Source organism: Mus musculus, chromosome 3 (assembly GCF_000001635.26).
Source record: "Mus musculus strain C57BL/6J chromosome 3, GRCm38.p6 C57BL/6J".
NCBI lineage: Eukaryota > Metazoa > Chordata > Mammalia > Rodentia > Muridae > Mus > Mus musculus.
In genome coordinates, this window is record NC_000069.6 from 104200044 (window position 1) to 104222577 (window position 22534).

Below are 22534 nucleotides of genomic sequence, written 5' to 3' on the forward strand. Positions count from 1 at the left end.
AGGGTAGCACTCTCCTTAGTTTCAGTGGGCAGAGTATTCTCTGCAGGCAAGCTCTCTTCTTGCAAGGCAGGTACCCAGATATCTGGTGTTCGAACCAGACTCCTGGCAGAAGTTGTGTTCCACTCACTAGAGGTCTTAGGATCACGTGTGGAATCCTGTGTGGGCCCTTGCGGGTGTCAGGCGACTCAGCTGGCAAGGTAGCCCGGGGATCGAGTCGAGGGGAAGGGACTTGTGCCCCAGATCAGGCCCGGGTAGCCTGCTTCCCTATGTACCGCAGTCTCAGGTTCCGCGCGATTGGATTGGGGCAGGTGCTGTGTTCCACTCACCAGAGGTCTTAGGGTCCCGTGGGGAGTCCCGTGTGGGCCCTTGCGAGTGTTGGGCAAGACTCTGCTGGCAAGGTAGCCCAGGGCTCGAGTCTCGAGTCGAGCGGAAGGGACTTGTGCCCCAGATCAGGCCCGGGTAGCCTGCTTCCCTATGTACCACAGTCTCAGGTTCCCAGGCGCTGTGTTCCACTCACCAGAGGTCTTAGGGTCCCGTGGGGAGTCCCGTGTGGGCCCTTGCGGGTGTTGGGCAAGACTCTGCTGGCAAGGTAGCCCGGAATGATACTTATTCTTAACTCTACCCTAAGACCTAGTTCTCCTTAGTGCAAATGATGCCACCATCTCTGAGACCATACTTGTTTCTGAACACACTACATCTAATATCTAATTCTGACCAAACTACAAGCCCCCAGGAGTTAACTGTAAAGACTTAAGGAATATTTCATATGAAAGAATCAGGAGTGTTAAAAAATCACATATGATAATTTTACCTTTATATAACTACATACATATTCAGTTTATTGGCAGCTTCTTGGATATATCCCATCTATTCCTTATCAGACTTTGCCTGCATATTTGCCTATCTGCCAGAAGAGGGAGCCAAGATTACATCACAGATGGTTGTGAGCCACCATGTGGTTGCTGAGAATTGAACTCAGGACCTCTGGAAGAGCAGTCAGTGCTCTTAACCACTGAGACATCTCTCCAGCCCATATGTTTTATTTTTTTAAAAAAGATTTTTAAACCCTGCCCCTAGAAGCACTTTAGGTGTGGCTGCTATGTCACATGTGTGTCAGCTGGTGGCAAAGAGGAGAGAGGCTATGTCTATGCTCAGTGTTCTGACCTGGCCTTGCCCCACACCTACTGCAGCACTCAGGAGAGCAAGCCCTCATCTCCCCTGGGGAGCACAGTAAAGCTGGCCCTGGATGGGGGGGGGGGGCGGTCACAGGTGAGCCACCCCCAAGGACAAGGGAGTGAGAGAGCTGGTCCTGCCTCTTGTCTACTATTTGGTAGCAAGAGCAAGGACGAGATCTCCTCCCTCTTGCCTTAGCCACCAGCAGCAGGCTTGGGCCCTGACAGGGTCATGAGAGCAGGAGAGCTGGTCCTGCCCCTCACCTGCTGCTCCACTCAGAACAGACTCAGAACAGCACAGTAGTGCTGACCATAATGGCAGGGATTTGGGTGAGCTAGCCCTGAGTGCTAGAGAGCTGGTCCTGTCAGCTGTCCACCATGCAATAACATGGGTGAAGAAGAGATGGCCTCCCTCACTCTTCCCCCTTGCTAACAATGGCAGGCAGGAAAGCTGGCCCTGCCCCTCACCTGCTGTAGCACTTGAGAGAGCAGGCCCTGTACCTCACCTGGGCAGCACAGCAGAGCTGGCTCTGGGTGTGGGGCCCAGCCTGAGGGCAAAAGTGTGGAAGAGTCAGACTTGCCTCTTGTCTGCTGGGTGGTGCTGCCCTCCTCCCCTCCCTCATCCCTCCCCATCTATGGCAGGCAAGAGAGCTGGCCCCAAGGTCATGCGAGTAGGAAAACTGGCCATGTCCCACACTGGCTGTACTACTCAAGAGAGTGGGCCTTGCACCTTGCCTGGGCAGCAGGGTAGAGCTGACCCTGGTAATGGGGGCTGCTGGTAAGCCAGCCCTGAGGGCATGACACCAAGAAAGCTGGCAGGCTGACCACCTCAGATACCTCTCAGGCCCAGATTCAGGATTTGAATTGGCCCACACCAATACTGATGATGGCAATTTACCTTGAAATGCTTAAAAAAATAAAATATAATAATGGATGAACAACATAATTCCAGCCACTTAGGTCGCTCAGAGCAAAAACCTAAATATCATCCTGAACTTTAAACCTCTTCTCTCCTTCCCAGCTGTCATGGAGTCCTGTCATTTCCTCTTTCAAAACATACTTCAGATCAATCTGCCACTTCAGTTCACTGCCACTACTCTTAATAAAAATCCAATCCAACATTAATTTTCTTCTACCAAAAGTGTCTCCTTTCTTCCCTTCTTGCCCTATTTTGAAATCCCAGTGGCTTTTTGAAATCTGTTCTGACATCATTTTCCAAATCTATATTTTCAGTAACTTTAAGAATAAACAAAATCCAGTCTGGAGTCTTAGCTCTATGCTATATGGTAAAGCATTACCTACCCAGCACTAAAGACAAATAGAAGAATAATGAAGAAGGCAGGAAGGATGTTAAGAGAGAAAGAATATGAGGAAAGAGAAGGAAGAAGAGGAAAATGGGAAAGTCCAAGTGACTGACTGGCTTACAGACCTCCACAGACTGTCTCTTCCATCAGTCTCCTCCAAGCTTTTACCTCATTTCCTAGGTGCCTGCCACACTGGTCATTCTGTTCCTTTAGTATATAAGATCTTATACCTCTCTAAGGATTTATAATTCTCTCTGCCTAGAAACATTTACCTAGCAGGGTACATGGCTTATGTGTACCCTTCTCAGGGTAGCCCTCCCTGATCACTTAAGAACAAATGCCACATGAATAGTGCTAATGAAATGTTCATGTACACTGTAATATTTTAATACTGCATTAATAGGCAGATTTGACAATTTTCACTCCATAAGAAACCATCCTTAGAGGTTCATTTCCAAGACCCATTTCCAATCACCAATCGCTTCTCTTTTTTAAAGATGACCTTTTGGGGGTGGAGGGAGAGGGCTTTTGGGTTTTTCAAGACAGGGTTCTCTGTGTAGCCCTAGCTGTCCTGTAACTTGTTCTAAAGACCAGACTAGCCTGGAACTCACAGAGATCTGCCTACCTCTGCATCCCGAATGGTGGGATTAAACAAGTGCACCACCACTTCCCTGCTAAAAATGACTTTTTAAAAGGAAGGATTTGTGAAATAGTCTAGTATGAGCCACTAAAACAAGGATACCAAATAAATACTGCCTTGAAACTCAGCTTCTAGAATATTTTCAAATCCAAAAATAAAATATATAAATGTGTGTGTGTTTAAGTATGCATATCTAAGCCACAACCAACATAAGAAGACACCACCACCTGAGGTTTCCACCTGACCACAGAGATTGCAATTCGCAATGTTAAGGAGCACTTCAATAGACCTGTGAGATCTGTACAAAGTCAGTTTTCTCTCTGGAAAGCAGAGAAGCGTGGGAGAAACAATGTGAGTAAAGAGAAAACAAAGCTGGAGAGATGAGCAGAGGGATCAGGCAGCTGATCAAAGACAGCAGGGAGGTTCAGGCTGTGAGCTGCAGACACAGATCTATGGTCTGCACTGTAAGAGTTCCTAAAGGCATAGGCTGAAAATACCACAAAGCTCTACAACACCCAGCACTGTCCAACTCTCCAAGTTATAAAGCTTAGGGCATGTGTACAGGAAACAAAACAAAACAAAAAATCCAAAACAAAAAGACTATGCACAATCACTTCATAATGCTTATGATTAAAAACTTTAAAAATGCAATTAGTATCTCTTAAGAATTTGATCTTACTCTAGTTTAAGATGAGGCCTATGGCCATACTGCCCTGAAGATCTCATATGATCTCCAAAACTACAGTGTACTAGGACTAGAGCTGTGGACCCCATGTTAATACTGAAAAGCCACAATGCCTCTCTCTGGAAATTATTTATAGAAACAGACTTCTCTCTTAATTTCTTCAGCATCTTTACCTTTATTCTTATCCCAGAAAATCTGAACCCAAATTAAACTCCTTCTTCAGAAGAAAGTACATAACCATGAATAACAAAATTCTAAACTGTTTCATAAAAGTTAGTAACACAGAAATTCACAATTCCATATAATCCCATAAACAGAAAGTCAAATATAGTTGAATCTTTAGGAGAGCTCTAGAATGTTTCTGACATTGACAGAGGGAGTATGTGGTAGGTCAGTCCTTCTCCTCAGCATTCTGCTATTAACAACAATCACCTCTATACACAAACACTCAGTCACAGGCATCAAGTCACAGCAAAACTAGATATTATATTCCACTCCAAGTAGTGAAGATGGCAACAGTAATAGCTGTGTGATTCCTTGGTATTTTCTTGCCACAGTTTTCATAGGCAACCTCCCATTGGCCATATACCTGACTGTGGCAGAAGTGGGAACTCTCATAGTGGGCTGCAAGGGGTCCTAGAAGTCATTCTCAGAGGTCCAGCTTAAAAGTCAACCCTCTGTCCTTTCAAAGACTATGTGACTAATTCTCTATATTCTATCTTTGCTCCCTGCACTGATCCCTGACAGGCACTACAATGTAGTGTGTGACATATTTGCTGTAGGAAGATTATTTCCTTTCACATACAAACAGCCAAGTAAACTCCCATCATTCCCATTGTTCATATCCACTGAACAGTCTTCCCAGAACTGCTACCTTCTTACCTTCAGGTTTGCCTCACACAAGTAAATTCTCTGTTCTTAGAGTCAGCTCTCTGTGGTCTGAGCCATGTGCCAGTACAGCACAATCTCCCCTTTCAGTTGTATCAACACCCATAATAGATAAGCAAGCTTACACCTAAAATACCCCTGATCATCCCACCTCACACACTCCCTAAAAATTCCCAGCCAGAAAACTTACTTTCTCTTACTATATGCCCTGTTTACGCAAAAGCAAAAAGTACAAGTGTGGCCAAACAGGCCAGAGACAACATTAGGAGTCTACCTAACACACAGCAGCACCTGGAAGGAATCTGACTCAAAGTGTTGTAGACAATCTCTTTAGTTAGAGAAATATTTTCTCAATGCTTAAACAACTAAGAAAAAAAAAAAAACCTTACTTGGATACTAAACTGTTATATCATCTAAAAACATTATGATTGTTTAAATTTTAACCATAAGATATAGCAATATGTCATGCTAAAAATGCCCTGAAAAGTTGTGGTATATAATAATTTAAATTATTTCAGTGCTTCAACTTCTGGGTTACCACTATGTCTAACTACATTCATGAATGAAGACAGTCTCAACAAACAGGTCTAGTACATAATACTTAATCCTAAAAGAATACAAACTCCTTGAAGAATCTCAAGTTTTCATCAAATTTCTAGGTGAATTCTTATACCAAAAACCAAAACAATGAAAGGAATGAGATGAGCTGGGTTCTAGTCCACACTCTGTCACTGCTTAAGATTCAACTTCTTTCTTTGAAGTCATGGTACTGACTGGATTGATGTAGTTCTCTCCAGTTGATGACAACCTGTAAACCCGAATAGAAAACCTAACAGCACAAAGAGCAAGAGGTAGCAACACCACAGGCTGCTTTGAACTGCCTCTTCAAAGGATTAATCTTAATGTAGAGCACTTGAAGACTGCGGAATAGAGGTCTGTTTGACTACAATGAGTTATTCTTCTATCTAGATTAGATACATTTTATTAAGCAAACTATACGTTGAAAAGAGTGCATGCTTATAAAAGGCCATTAATTTCAAAACATACCCAATTCTGTGTTCATTATAACAATTTCTCAGCTATTGGCCTCAGGATAAGTGTGCTAACACCTACCTACCGGGTTAGTAAATTTTACAAGAGGACAGGAAATATGGGAAGGTACTAATATCAAGTCGTCCCAAGTAAGTTTATTATAAAAAGTATTCAGGCTTTTGATATAACTGCTTAAACCATTCACTTATAAATGTAACAATAACTTATTCTAATTTTCTATTTGATTAATAATCTTCAGTTTATCTGGACTAATTAAACTGTACTACTACAAACTTTATTTAGAAATAGAATCAAACAATGAACCTTTTAGTATTTGTCCAACATTTTACTACATTTAACACCCACTCAATTCAAAACTGTAGGGGAAGTTAGCTTTTTTTTCAGATATAATGAACTAATAATAGTCTACCCAGTGAATGAAAAATGAAGGCCTGATGATGCTCCTGTTCGCGGTTCTCACCATGAGAACTTTCATGTGTTCATCTCGCTGAGCCTTGGTTTCCTTGTGTATAAAGGGAAATTCTTAAGGAAGACGTGAATGACAGCATTTATGTCCTTATAAGCCATATCAGATAGGACAACTAGTATGTCAGGACAAGTTCTCAAAGCAGAAGAATCAGATCAGATTTGCAACACAGTGGTCAGGAACATGAGGTTGCCACCAAAAGGAAGTTGAATATAATTTTTACTTATCAGTACTATATCATAAGACAATTCTCATTAACTCTAAAGCTAAAAGAAATTAAAAATTTTTATTAGTATTCCCATCCTGTCAAATATTTAAATTGGTGAATAGACCCACTAGCTAAAACAATAAAATTATGACAAAATATTCTGCCCCAAATTACTGAAATGTAATAAGATATAGTTTTGTGAACAGAGGTAAAAAATAATGGATTACTGAAATAAATTCTATAGCTCAGTCAATACATGGAATTAACATTGGAGAACTCTAATTATTTGAGGCTTCTAAAGTAGAAGTAGTAAATTTCCAAATATGGCCAAAAGACATCTCTAGAAAGTATAAACTAATCTAACAAGTATAAGTATGTCTCTGTTTTGATTCTTATCAGCAAATCATACCTAATCCAAATGTTTCGTTTTTTGTTGGAATTTTTGTTGGGGGGAGGGATGGTAGAGCTATTTGGGAAATTTTCTTTTTGAGACAAGGTCTCAGACATCCCAGGTTGGCCTCAAATTTGCTACATATCAAAGGCTAACATTAAATTCCGATCCTTCTGCCTACATCTGAATGAAGTACAGGTACATGCCGCCACACTCTGCTGAAGATGCTCATTTGTACATGCATATTCACCAATAACCTATGACCACTTAATACCTACTAAAGATCTACTAGATGACAGCAGGCAAAACCCCTGTGAATAAAGATTAATATTTAAATTATTGTTTTTAGCCAAGTATGGTGGCACAGACCTGTAATTTTATCACTCAGGAGACATAATTGCAAGCAAAAAGATCATGAGTTCAAGGCTGTCTGGGCTACACAGTGATGCCTGTCTTAAAAATATATATATTTTATATTATAAAAGCTGAAAACATTAATACTGTAATTAGAATATAAAACAGCATAAAATTTAAAATATTTTTTTAAAACAGTGCAAAATGAGCACTTCTCCCACTCCTAGGCTCTCCACTCTTTCTTGAAATATCTCCACTGCCCAGTAGAGGTAGAGGGAAAAACAAATTTAACAAAGAATTCAGATTTTATTCTGCAATGTCTCCCAAATTGCTTTTTGGTTATTAAACAGTGTCTTAGTCAGGGTTTCTATTCCTGCAGGAACATCATGACCAAGAAGCAGTTGGGGAGGAAAGGGTTTATTCAGCTTACATTTCCACATTGCTGTTCATCACTGAAAGAAGTCAGGACTGGAACTAAAGCAGGTCAGGGAGCAGGAGCTGATGCAGAGGTCATGGAGGGATGTTCTTTACTGGCTTGCTTCCCCTGGCTTGCTCAGCCTGCTCTCTTATAGAACCAAGACTACCATCCCAGAGATGGCACCACCCAAAAGGGGCCTTTCCCCCTTGATCACTAATTGAGAAAATGCCTTACAGTTGGATCTCATGGAGGCATGTCCTCAACTGAAGCTCCTTTCTCTGTGATAACTCCAGCTGTGTCAAGTTGACACAAAACAAGCCAGTACAAACAGGTACCACATTATAGACTACTTTTTTTTTCCATTTTTTATTAGGTATTTAGCTCATTTACATTTCCAATGCTATACCAAAAGTCCCCCATACCCACCCCCCCCCAGTCCCCTACCCCCCCCCACTCCCCCTTTTTGGCCCTGGCGTTCCCCTGTACTGGGGCATATAAAGTTTGCAAGTCCAATGGGCCTCTCTTTGCAGTGATGGCCGACTAGGCCATCTTTTGATACATATGCAGCTAGAGACAAGAGCTCCGGGGTACTGCTTAGTTCATATTGTTTTGTTCCACCTATAGGGTTGCAGTTCCCTTTAGTTCCTTGGGTGCTTTCTCTAGTTCCTCCATTGGGGGCCCTGTGGTCCATTCAATAGCTGACTGTGAGCATCCACTTCTGTGTTTGCTAGGCCCTGGCATAGTCTCACAAGAGACAGCTAAGTAGTGTTTTTAAGTTAGGAGTCAGTAAGTTCATCTATGTATACCTTCTGTGAGATTATAGTTGAAAGGTACAATTAGGGCACTATTTTAGTTAGAGTTACCATTGCTATGATAAAACACCACGACCAAAAGCAACTTGGGAAGGATAGGGTTTATTTGGCTTACACTTCCACATCACCATTCATCACCAAAGGAAGTCAAGACAGGAACTTAAATTGGGCAGGAACCCAGAAGCTGGAGGGGTGCTGCTTACTTGGCTTGCTCTCCGTGGCTTGCTCAGCCTGCTTTCTTACAGAACCCAGGACAGCCAGCCCAGGAATGGGCTAATTAAAACGCCCTACAACCAGATCTTAAGAAGGCATTTTATCTATTGAGGGTTCCTCCTTTCAGATAACTCTTGTCTATGTCAAGTTAATATAAAATTAGACAGTACAGGAATCTTTAGAAATAATACAACAATGATATTGTCTCAATTTATATTTAAAAACACCACTGCTCTAAAAGCAGAACACTGGGAAGCAATTAACTGATTTAGAATTTAATTTTCAAAATAAATATTAAGTTTAAAACTTCAGAGTTGAACTAGAAGAGCAGTATTTTCTTACTACCAAAGTTACAAAATAATTCTCTGAAGTAGTCCATCTACTTTTGACCAAGAAGCACTGATTTGAAGAGTCTCATTTGCTATTATATGGCTTTTACTCCTATTTTTGTTTTTGAGTGAAAAGCAGTATGTCTCTATTGAACACATTCAAGCATCAGCACCCCCACTCTGCTAGACAACTAAACTTTTTAAAAATGGTTTACTGCAGGAGGTAGGTTTACAGTTAGAGCCTAACCTATTCAACACTGCAACTTCCAGCCCAGCCAGGACAAATGAGGAGATTCTCAATAGGAGGCTGGGGGACTGCAGAGATTGCTCAGTGGTTAAAAACAATTGGCTACTCTCCCAGAGGACCCAAATTCAATTTCATAACAGCTCACAGTTTTCTATAATTTCAGTCCAAGGGCACCTGACACTCTATTCTGGTCTCAAAAACCAAGTACATAGAAAAAAAAAAAACATACTAGCAAATCATTCGTACATACAAAAACATTCATAGTATACCAAAATATAATTATTGAATTTGTGTATGCCTGTGGGGTGAGGGGGTGGATGGTGTAGGGGATGAGGGGGGAGTGTGTATGTACATGCAACTATGTGCCTCAACGTGTGCATAGCTGTCAGAGGACTTAAGAGGAGCTGATTTTCTACCATTTAGTTCCAGGGATCAAACTTAGACTTGGTGGGAAGTACTTTCACCAGCTAAGCCATCTCATCAGCCAAACATCTAAATTTTTATATAAAAGCATTTCAGATTTAAAACATCAAATACAACAATATTTGAGCAAGATATTTAATAAAGTCAGTCTCAGTTTTGCTCTACAGCCTGTTTTTGGTTTGTTGTTGTTTAAATTAGTTTTATATTAACTATACCCAGCTGTTGGCTTCAACGTAGGAGATAGTGTTTTAAAGGAGGCCATGTTCCAGTTGTCTGCTTAGCATCCCTTCCTTTGAGGTACTCCCTTCTCGTTCCCATCTTGGAGTTCTATTTTAGTGATATTGTGTTATCTGTACCTGGCTGCAAGGATGGACGTGCTATCCTAACCTGTCCAATCTCTTTACACCACTGCCCTGTCTTTACAGCAATGGATTAGAAAGGAACACAAAGCCTATCAAAGTCCCTGCATGTTTGTTATTGGACACCATAAGAAAAGATAAGATGCTTTAATGATCCCTGTTTCTAAAGGATTCAGAGCTACCTTCCATGTATGTCTTGCTATAGAATTCTGAAAAATTGGCATGTGAATTAGGTTTTGTTTCTTGTTGCTGCTGTTTAAATTTCCTGCTGAGATCTAAGCTATTTATTACAAATTTCCTGTGCATAATTAGTTTGGATAATTAGATCTAAAAGGGCATTATTTCTCTAGGACTACTCTATTCAAGCACAGTTTTAAATGTTATTTTATCAGCTGGGCAGTGGTGGTGCACACCTTTAATCCCAGCACTTGGGAGGCAGAGGCAGGCGGATTTCTGAGTTCGAGGCCAGCCTGGTCTACAGAGTGAGTTCCAGGACAGCCAGAGCTACACAGAGAAGCCCTGTCTTGAAAATAACAAAGAACAAAAAAGTTATTTTATCAAAAGAAAAAAAAAAAAACAAAGCTATTCTAGTTAAGTTCAGAAATAAGATATTTGCTAATAAAAACTTGTTTTTCTCCCTTATATTTTCAATTCCTACATCTACTTTATTAAATATCAGCATGTACAGTAAAATTCAATTTTTTATATTCATTAGTATAGCCCCTCACAAACTTTCTGGAAGGAAAATAATTATGTGTTTAAAACTCTACAAAAAAAACATAGCAATAACGAAGAGTTATGTAAGATGCCAGAATCTTTAAGTAGATCACTTACTATTCATTCGTATTGCAAATCCAAGGCGGTAAGAATGTATCTTAGTTAGGGTTTCTACTGCTGTGATAAAACCCCAAGCAACTTGGGGAGGGAAGGATTTATTTCAGCTTACAGTTCATCACTGAGGGAAGTCAGGGCAGGAACTCAATAGGTCAAGACCCTGACAAAGGAACTGAGCAGGAGGTGATGGGGAGTGCTGCTTACTGGTTTGGTCCTCCTGGGATTGTTCGGTTTGCTTTCCTATACTGCCCAGGACCACCAGCCACGGGATGGCACTGCCCAAGATGAGCTGGGCCCTCCTACATCAATATTCAATCATCAATCAAGAAAACACAGCACAGGCTTTTTTCCACAGGCCAATCTGGTAAAGCATTTACTTGAGGTTACCTCTTCCCAAATAACTCCAACTTTTGACAAGTAGACATAAAACTACCCAGCACAGAAGAGATTCTTTTTAAACAGAATTCCTTCCAATTTCATGGTTTTTTTTTTTAAAGGAAAAAACTTTCCCCACTAAGCTATAGCAGGAAAATATAAGTGCCCTCTTTGTTAGTTTTTTTCTTTTGATGACCCAATGAGTTTCATTAGGATTGCTTATAGAACATGGATGGGGGACTGTTTACAGGAGCATAGGCACTGTATGAAGTGGCTACACCACTGAAAAATGCCTCTGCCTTACTTAGCCGCTATTAGTTTTGTATATATCCTCGGGAAGGAGTAGGGCCCTGAGAACGCCTCCTCTGTCCACAACAAGATGTAGTCAAAAGCAATCTTGTGCAGATCTTGTGCAGATAATCACAGGCGTTAGCTGCTGTGAGTTCAAGAGTACACTGCCATGCAATGCCCAGAAGTCAGCATTCTATATGAAGCCCCACTTCCTCTGGTTCTTAACTTCTCTTTACCTCTTTTTGCATATGTCCTCTGAGCCTTGGAAGGCTGAGGCTACCTCTTCCATATATATGTATATATATATATATGTATATACATACACACACACACACACACACACACACACACACACACACACGGGTGTGTATACATCCCATATATGGCTGAGCAATCATTCATAACATGTTCTCATCACTTTAACCAGTTATGAGCCTCTGCCGTCACCACTCACCCTAGCAAAAAGAAGCTTCTCTGAACAAAGTCAACAGTATCTCTAACCTATGTAGCCCTTTACATTTCTGAATCTCATGACAATCTAACACATATTAATAGCAAAGTAACTAAATCTACTAACACAGACTGCTCCTCCTCAGGTGCTTAGATTTATGTTGTAACTGAAATTACAGTCTTCAAAATGCAGCCTATACTCTCTTAGCCATGCTGAAATGCCTAAAATGGTAGAGGGTTTGCTCCTCAAAACCAGTGTGCTACAGCAACTAGCTGCAGAAAATGACTGGATAGTAAAGAAATAAGAATATTAATGATGCCTACCTTGTCACTAGAAGGCAAATGGCTGAGTCAAGTCAAAGTTAAGATGGAACTGTCTTCCGTTCCCTTTTTTCTACACTAGCAAACCGTGCTTTCCCATAAAATTTGTTGGGCTGCCAAAGCAACTCAAATACACCTATTATCCATAAGCAATTAGTATTAATGATAATATTTCAAGTACATTATGGGCAAAATAAGAATATTTATAGTACGATATTATGAGTTAAATGAGACTAAGCTAAAGACGAAATACCATTGTACATCCCAACAGCATTATTACTAGAAGAAAACACATTTTAAGTTAGAACTTAGAAAGAACATTATCAGGAATAATTCAAAATATAACTGTCTCTATATTCAAACAATTAGTAGAATTCCTCCTCTATCTTCCAATTGTCATATATTATACAATATGATTTTGTGTATTTGTACTACGAAAAGTGCTTTTAATATACACACATTATTTATAATACTATTGCAATGGAACACCCTATAGATATTTATAGAGTAAACATTCTTGCCCTGCATTTTTCTCCTTATCTATCTACTACTAAAAATGTCACTTTTCAACTAAACCAAAACCTATCTATCTTTCAAAGCCAAGATAAATTCAATTATTTTTCATAATTCCTTCCCCAACCAGGCGAGTCAGAAAATAAGGACAAGTAGTCAGAACTCTATAAGGACAAAAACAAATGGCACCTCTCTTACTTCATATACATATCCACTATTAACACACTTCACTATTAACACATGACAGTAATTTCTTAGAATTTTATTTTGCAAGTGAATCACTAAAAGTGGTGTTTACCCAAAAAGTCAAAACACAGTAGTGATTCCAACATGGTGGGATGGGGTGCACACATTCTAAAAGCACAGTAGTGATTCCAACCTGGGGGGATGGGGTGCCACACATTCTAAAAGCACAGTAGTAATTCCAACATGGGGTGAGGGGGTGCCACTCATTCTAAAAGCACAGTAGTGATTCCAACATGGGGGGATGGGGTGCCACACATTCTAAAAGCACAGTAGTAATTCCAACATGGGGTGAGGGGGTGCCACTCATTCTAAAAGCACAGTAGTGATTCCAACATGGGGGGATGGGGTCCCACTCATCTAAAAGTGGCACAAAACAGCATGCGGTGAGCACCATAAGGACTTTTTAAAGACACGTCTGTTTACCCCCCACACACACACTTTTTGGTAATAACTTAGGAACTACAAGTCCTTGCTAAGATATTCTCATATCCTCTCCCTCCCTCGACTTCTCACTGAGATACTTCTTACTATGTAAACCAGGCTGGCTCAATCCTCCCACCTCAGACTACCAAGGAACTAGACTCAAGGATGCCCACTGCCACACCCAGTTAAAAGTAACTTTTTAGAACAGCACACTACAGAGATAATTATTAAGTTTAGTTTCCACCAAAATTCATGTTAGATCTTACCTGAAGGGTTTTAAATAGTAAGGAAAAAGATGAAATAAGTAAAAACCTTTCCTACAAGAATTCTTTATCAGTGAATCAGTCAGCTCTCGGACTTTGCATGTTTCTCTAAGATACCATTTCTGACTCATTTGACAAGGTCAGTGCTAGCTGCAGTGGGGACATTATTAGATGTCTGAGGAGAGAGCATGTTCAGTAAGTCGATTTTTCACTTTCTCTTTATAAACTAAAAGAGGCAGCTTTTCTTGAAAAACTTTCAAAATAATATTGGGTTTTCAGGACAGAAGAGCAGTGGGTAGGTTTGCCTTTTTTCCACCACAAACAAGTCTCCAAAGCACCAGCCTCCACACTGCACAGCAAATCACCATCAGCTACAGGGTTAGGTCAGAGTATCCCTTCCCTGCCAAAATACTGTATCTAAAAAATACTTCTCAACGTTTCAGGCAACATTCTGAAAAAGTTCATTCAAAAAACAGAGTTGTAGCTTTTAATAACAAACTTCTTATCTATTGTTAAAGCACAAAGGATCAAAAGTTCACTCTGAAATCAGTAGAGTTTGATAGAGAATGTAAGAGTGGTTCAAAAATTAAATTATTGGGTATGGTGGAACACAACTTTAATCCCAGTACTTAGGAGTCAGAGCAGGAGCACTGACCACAAGTTCAAGGCTAACCAGGGATACTGAGCAAGAAAAAGCCTATCAAGGAAAGGAAGAGAATTCAAGAGGAAGAGGAAAAGAGAAGGTTGAGGAAGGGAAGAGTCTATTCTCCTGTAACACAGCCCCAAAACACAAAACACTAAGTACCGACAAAAATTTTAAAAGTGCTTCAGGGATTATACTCCAAAGTGACTACATGTCATTATCCATCCAAAGAGTAGGCAATAACCTTATAAGTCAGATACTCAAAATTATACATGGTGTACCATGAATTTACATAAATTAGAAAACAAACGTTTTAAGAATGACTAAAATAACTCTCATAACAAGTGGTTTTATAACCCCACATCAGAGGAAAAATAACACATATTTCCAGAAACACGGTGTTATGTTGCTGTATTTCATGAAATTCAGTTTTAACAATGACTTGAATAAAAAAGTGATCTGAAATTTTGAAAGAGCCAAATATTAATTGTGTGCATTTAATAAAAAGACAGCAAGAAATTAAAGACTTTCTAAAAGACACCAACCTAAGAGAGATTATGTCTAAAGATAAGGGGTATGTACTGGCTAGTTTGATGTCAACTTGGCACAAGCTACAGTCATCTGAGAGGAGGGAACTTCAACTGAGAAAACAGCTCCATGAAATTAGCCTGCAGGTAAACTGGTAGGGTAGTTTTATAATTGGTGATTGATGGGGGAGGCCACCCTTGGTCTGGTGGTCCTGGGTTCTATAAGAAAGCAGGATGTGCAAGCCATAAAGAGCAAGACAGTAAACAGCAGCCCCTCCCCACCCCACATGGCCTTTAGACCTCTAGGTTCCTGCCTGGTTTGAGTTCCTGTCCTGACTTCTTTCAGAGATAAATGGTGTAAGTCAAATAAACCCATCCTATCCTTCCTAAGTTACTTTGGCCATGGTGTTTCACAACGATAGCCATAACTAAGATAGGAAACAACAATCAATAAAGCAACCGGAATGATACACTAGAAAAGTAACCAAATTAAATACATAAGAGATGCTTGGATTTAGGACTCTGACAAACTGAAATAGAAAGAGTTTAGGTATAAAGATGTTAACACTGTTAGCCAGTTCTGCTGCTGCAGCATATGTCCCCTACTTTCATAGGAATCCTGAACCTGAACCAATAAATTAAGATCTTCAGAGAGAAAAAAAAAAAAAAATCAACCTGCTACCAAAATCTGGAAAAGCAAGAATGTTTCAAATGACAGTTTATCAAAATGTGATGCAATTGTCTCTAACAAAAGGAGTGCCTCACCTAATCTCTAGTTTCTATTGGCTAAAAAAATATATTGAATATTTGGTAGTATTACTAACCTAGGAGACAAGCAATTAAGTCTCATTTCTTTCGTTCTTCTCTTCTTTGGATACTAAACCACTTAAGCAAAATTCAATGATGTTCCAACGTGCCCACTACACTAAAAACTAGCAAAAGGATCGAAGAGTTGAGGAGCAAAACAAGAGTTTTTGTTATTTGCATTATCACATACTCCTTATTTTAAACCATCCAGTAAAGCTTGTTCAATAAAGGGGAATATACTTCTGGGGTTGAGCTCATTTTCACAAAATTCCTTTAGACACTATAATCCCTGAGTCAGTGGAGAGCATTTTACCTGCATTTAATTAACATGTTACAAACTCTGCTTCAAATTAGTCATTAAACACACAGATAACTTCATTAAACACAATGTTCCCTGTGATTTTCATCTTGAGATACAGTAGTAGAGTTATGACAGTCCAATGCACTGTGTGCATAATAAAGCAACACAAAATGAGTTCACATACTTAGACTATAATGCAATATTTAATCTTTAGAATAAAATCTGTGTAATTTATAAGTGATGAAATATTTAAAAGTGAACTAAGAAGCAAATATTAATGTGTTCTAAAACTCTACACATTCACAGTTGAGGGAATTTTAGAACAAAATTAACTAATGATCATATTAATCCAAATAAAATTTGTTTAAGAATATAAACAAGGCACTTACTATAATCACAGGACTATACCATAAAAGGTTTCAATGGTCCAAAGTTCAAAAGTTCAAATGATAACTTTTCTCTTTTAAATAACAGTAACAAAACAAAAACAAAAGCCACAGATCACAAACTGTATATGCCCCAGTACAGGGGAACGCCAGGGCCAAAAAAATGGGAATGGGTGGGTAGGGAAGTGGGGGGGGGGGTATGGGGGACTTTTGGGATAGCATTGGAAATGTAATTGAGGAAAATATGTAGTAAAAAATATTAAAAAAAAAGAAGAAACTGGTGATTAATTGGGCCAAGAAATAAATGAGACTAAAGATTTCCCTATAAATCTTAAAGTATTGATTACTAAGTACTACTATATTAACACTAAACCAACACTGAACTCTCTAATTCAAAGAAAGATCCAAATTGTAAAGAACACTTTCAAATTAAAAAGTACAACAAAATAAATACAACTCTAAAGCAAAAAGTAAGACAATCAGAAAGAAGACATATTCTATGTGCCTGCATTAACAGCACTGACAGGGCTGCCCTGAGCCTCTCCAGGACAAAAGAAAAAGAAAGGCTGGAGTAAAGAAGTAGTGCTGTTGTCCACCAGCTAGTCCTTCTGCCACAAACTGTCAAAAGACAGTATAAGAGCATACCTCATTAACAAGACAATTTACAGAAACAGCTGCATTTTACTCTTTAGCTTCTAAATGACTGTCGAGAATACAGTTTAACAAGTTACCAGCCAAGAGTGCTAAATCTACTACATAATGCTTGGAATTAAAATTTTCACAAAGTTTAGAAAAAATGGGAGTGGGGGCAGGGAAAGTTTCTTTTTAGAATACCTTAAACTCTGTTTTCATGATTTTCTAAATAAATCAAAACCATATAGACTCCAAAATTCTCTGGAGATATACTTGTGCAGTTTTTTAACTAAACCTAAGTTCTACAAATAACCTCTTCAAGTTTTTAATTTCTAGTATTTAAAGCTTGTGTTTAACCTACAAAACCCTTGGTATCTCATTGTAAATGATGCTTTTTTAAAATGCCATTTAAGAAAGTCATATACTACCTAACAAATATTTTTCATTACAATTTGCTTAGAACAGTTTTAAATCTCAAATGGCACAAAAATAGTGGTACCCACTACAAATTATCAATGCTGAGCATATTTTAAAAAGCAAGCACAACATTCAAAACTGCTACTAATAAGCTGTAGTGCAGCACTGACACCAGTTATTCCCTTTATTTTCACTTAATATTTAAAGCAGGACAGTGTCTTTGGATGACAAGAAGGCAAAATTTTATTAATACAAAATGCTGACTATATTCTGGGGCAGGGAAGATTTTATCAATACAGTTAACTAATACTACTGTATAGCACTTTAAACCCTGAAGTATTTTCTCCAATTTTATGCGAAAGGTATATAACAGATTGGTGTTTATTAAAGAGCCAACCCTCTCATCTATTAAACAAACCACAGTGATTTGGAATATAACAACTTCCTCAACAACTTTATGACTGTTATTCCTTCAGTAATGCCCCAACTGATCAAAACAAAACAGAGCAATGATGCACATATTCTCATTATCTGCTGGCTCATGGGATTTCATCTAAGTCAAAGGTTCTCAACCTCCCTAATGCTGTGACCCTTTAATACAGTTCCTCATGTTGTAGTGACCCCCAAACATAACATTATTTCATTGCTACTTCATAACTGTAATTTTGCTACTGCAATGAACCATAATATAAATATCTGATATGCAAGATAATTGATACACAACCCCCAAAGGGGTTGAGACCCACAGGTTGAGAACCTATGACCTAAGTCCTACCTGGGCTAGTAAATGTATAGTATTTTGAATATTATAAACAGTAACCAACACACCGAATTACAGCCCCAAAAGTGTTCCCTCCACCCTTTACATATAGTTCTAAAAGTTAAGAGTTAAGAATCTTACAATCCTCAAAAACACAGAAAGGGTATTTATAGTTTGACAAAGTTCTAAAGATTAACAGTAAGAAAAACCCATAAACACACAAATCTTAATAGTATCATAGAATAGATTATATGAAAAGTACCTTCATGTAAACTAGTAAGATTATGTCACATACCCACAACACATGGATATTGCATCAAACCATCAGTTGCAATTAGCTCAAGGACTACTTAAGAGGCAGTCCTAAAGTGAGCTGAAGATGAGGAAGAGGGAGATCGAGGGAGGGAGGAGGAAGAAGTGGGGGGAGGGAAGAGGAGGAGAGGGAGAGAGAACGTGTTAAAATTTCTAGAAATTTCTAGCATTTTGTAGTGAACGGGGAAGACCAAAATCTAGCCCAAGTCAGTTTGGCAGCCCCATATGTTCAGATGTACCGTATCTACGTTCAGCAGAAACAATTTGATTTCTAGTAACAATGATTAATCACGATGCCCATGTCTACAACCACCTCAGAAGCCAGAACCATATTTTACCAATACCGAAAGGTCCAACAGTGTTTTCTCTTACAAATTCGTAAGAAAACTTACTACATACTACCAGACCAGACTGCGCAGTCTGATCAATGCTTTCCAGCTAGGGAGTATGCCATAAGCGTAACATGCTTTGCAGCACATTTTACGAGCATCAAAGACACCAGGGCACCAAGGGGTTCTTTTTTTTACCCTGCGCTTCAACAAATACTGTAGATTTGAAAGCTTTACAAAGGCATTTGCTCGGCTGGGCACCTGGGTCCTCCTTCCAAATCCAGACGACACAACAGCTCCACTGCCTCATACCACACACTGTACCTCACTGGGACTCAGACACCTGAGCCACCTAGACCCACAGAGTGGGACTGTCAGCTCCCAGACGTCTGCGGTCGTGCACGACGCACTGGGCCAGCTGAGCCCTCCCAGGAGCTTTCAGTGGTAACCTCGGCCCTCGATCCGGCGCCGAGTCTCCATAGTAAAGCCCTTTCTCCCCGTTAGAAGACGCAAATACGTTCCAAAGAAAAGATTATCATCATAGGACTGTTTCCACAAAGGGGAGAAGAAAAGAGATGGCTCTTCTCTAGGCAAATAAAAATAAAAATAAAAACTCTTGATGCGGTGGGAGACCGAGCTGGATTAGGAAAGCCAGCTCCTAGTGCCAATTCCCTGACAGCCTACACAGCTGTCGGTTCACCCGAGCTCAGTTTTACTAGCCGCAAAATGGGAAACCCCGGCGCCGCCCCCTCCCCCCTCCTCCCCGGGGAGTCGGACCAGGACCCGGGTCCCCAAGGCGACCACACACCTGGCTTCACCGTCTTCAGACGGATGGGCTCGCGGAAGTGGCGGATGACAGCCAGAGTGTCCCGGTTGGTGAGCCCACTGACCGGCGTCCCGTTCACCTCCAACAGCACATCGCCCGGACTGGGCGCCTTGCCCGAGACCACGCAGCAGGTGCCTCCGCCGCCGCCAGCCTCGTCGCGGAGCCGCCCCAGGTAAGGGAACTCGCCGCGCTCGGCGCCGCCGCGGATCTCGGCGCCCAAGTCGCCCGGGGGCCCGGCCCAGGATACCGCACACTCCTGCACCTTGCTGAGCCAGTGCTTCTTCTTCTTCAACGTCTTCGACATCCCGACCTCCGCTGCACCATGGGGAGCCCCCGCGCGGGCGGCCGCGGTGCCGCTCCGGGCCCCGCGCACAGCCCGGCCAGAGGGGCGCCGCCGTCGACCCCCCGCCTCAGCCCGCCGGCCGCGCGCCGCCGCGAGCCGCCCCTCTCGCGGGCCGCTGAGGAGAGCCGGAGGGAGCGCGCGCCCCGCGGGCGGCGCCGGCGGGGTCTCCGGGCGGGGTCAGCGCCGACGGCCGGGACTCGGCGCCCGCGCGGCGGGAAAGGCTGAGGCAAAGGGGCGGGAGCTGAGGGAGCGGCTGGAACCGAGGCTCGTATCGGTACGCGCGCACCGAGCTTAGTCGCTCGCTGGAGCGCGGCTGCTGCGGAGCCGGAGCGCCGAGACCAACGCCTGCCCCAGCTGCCAGGAAACTGGCGCTTTCAAACCCGCCGCAACCTCCTCCCCGCTCGGCCCCTCCCCCGCCCTCGCCGGCCCGGCCCCGCCCCCTCCCGCAGCGCAGCGCCCGGCGCGTTGCCGTCACCAGCTCTGCTCCGGAGGACCCGCCCAGTTCTCGGCTCCGCACCGTGGATTGGGTTCTGGCAGCTGGGGGCGGCCCTCGGCGGGCATGCTGATTTCTGATTGGGTGGTCTAAGTAGAGGAGGCGGGCACTAGAATGACTGAAGTTTAGAGAGGGAGGAAAAAAGAAGTTTAGAGTGTGAGGGAGGGAGAAGGGGGAGGGAAAAGAGAGGGTTGGTCTGGGAGCGGGCACAGGTCGCCTAGAGGGGAGAGGCCCTCCAGCCAGGGGCTGGAGCCAAGGGAAACTCAAACACTGAAAGGACCCTGGTCCCCAAGGTGGGGCGTGCCCAGCTGGGCAGGGGGCGGGGCCTCGGAGCTGGAGCCCGAAGGCGATCCTGGGAGTGCTTTGCCTGGATCCTGGGAGTCCAGTGCCCAGCTACTCCGAACGGTGGAGCCACTAAATGGGCCTGTTAAGGCTGAAACGGATTCTACGGGTTTGAATTTGTTAATTCGTTCAATGAATGTTCTTAAATGATCCATTGGCGAAATCCTGTTAATTGAGGGTAAAATACAGTCCAGTGCTCGAATGCTGTGTGATCTCGGGCAAGTTAGACAGCCTGTCGGAAACAAGCTGAGAGTGAAGATCATTAATTACACTAGCTACTGAACTCCAAGAATGAAGAAAACAGTGATCCTGCTCTCGAGGAGACTGCAGCTTAGCGAGAGAGACTGACTAGAAGATCATTTGAGGAAAGCGGGAAGGAGATGGATTAAAAAACAACCTGGTGCCTGCGGAGCTAAGTCCTGACACTGGTGGCTTGACCTTGACCAGATCTCTGCTTCGCGTCTGCTTGTTTGTAAGAAGGTGGAAGAAGTGACTCAGAACAAGGGAGACCTCAGATCTCTCCCAGCTCTAATTTTTCAGAAACACTTAAGCTTTTTTTCTTCCTTCATTGAACGCGTGCTTTCTCGTCTTTGGAATGCCCTCTGTTCGTAAATGTTTCACCTCATCCAAATAGTCGTCCAGTATTTCTTGGAAAGTGTTTTCTCTGAACTGGGGCACTTGTCTCACTTTTGTGACAGGGCATGTCTTCTGACTCCCTTTAATGATAGCCCTTATTTTAAACTCCGAGGAGCTCTACAAACTAGATCAAGCTTCAGACAGCTACAGTGATTTCCTTCACACCATTGAACTGGGGAAATAAAAACACTAAATGTGGGCTGGACTCAAGAAACAATAAGGGAAGTGGAGCCCTGGAGCTGCAGGCTTGGGACCTGCCAGGCAGAGACAGGACCTTTATCTACACCCTGATGGAGAGATTGCCAGACTGTAACCTTCAGTCCTTGATTGTCTGCTGAGCAGTCACCCAAGAGAGAAACTACATTTCTTTAATACCACCCTCCATCCTGCTGAGGCTCCCTCTGGCCAAGTGGATTGGAAGCCAGATGGCCTTCACACTTATGATGGGGGTAGAGAAAGCCCAGCGTCTGGAACCCAATGGAGTAAATACTTTTCACAGGCATCATGTGGATCATTCAAATAGACCAACATCTGAAATTTAAAAAAAAATTTAACTTGTTTTATGGACAACTAGTTAATACTAATAAATTCCTGAATGAATACTCGATTGCCTTCACATCTTCTATTTTTGCTGAGACTGAAACACAATGCTCTGCCTAAACTGTATCTGTTTAGAATGGCTCTGGCAACAAGGAACAAAACATCTGACAAATAATAGCTTAGAGCACACTGTCATTTATTACATCTTTAACATAAAGTTTAAGTGTGGTAGTTTGAGGACTAGTTGGACAGTCTATTATCAAGGTCCGGAGCTCTTTGTGTTTACTCTTCCACATCATATCCATATGAACTTTTGTCTCCAAGCCTGTCACCTATTAATTACAAGGTTGTCATAGCTCCAGACATCACATCCTCAAAGGTCATTATATGAAGCAAGAAAGAAGGGTAAGAAAATGTTAGTCCAAATTTGATGAAAGAGAAAAATCCTACCTAGCTTGTGGCCACTGTGGTAGGCTAGAAAAATGGAGCCATGACCACCTTAGACCAGTCACTGGCAAAAGAAAATGCAATTACTAGCATTCCACTAACTTGATCATAAGT

General features: G+C 41.7%; 1 protein-coding gene and 1 pseudogene across 2 annotated transcripts in view; one reads left to right on the top strand and one right to left on the bottom strand.

The window, feature by feature from the left end:
- Magi3 (membrane associated guanylate kinase, WW and PDZ domain containing 3) overlaps positions 1–20363 on the bottom strand; it is a 207148-nt gene extending 186785 nt beyond the window's left edge. For both annotated transcript variants that reach the window (NM_001159354.1, NM_133853.3), the window contains exon 1: positions 19602–20363. In NM_001159354.1, coding sequence (NP_001152826.1) covers positions 19602–19923 — 322 coding nt within the window. In that variant the 5' untranslated portion in view covers positions 19924–20363. The remainder of the gene's footprint in view (positions 1–19601) is intronic.
- Gm23077 lies at positions 1067–1182 on the top strand (annotated as a pseudogene).
- Positions 20364–22534: the final 2171 nt, after the last annotated feature.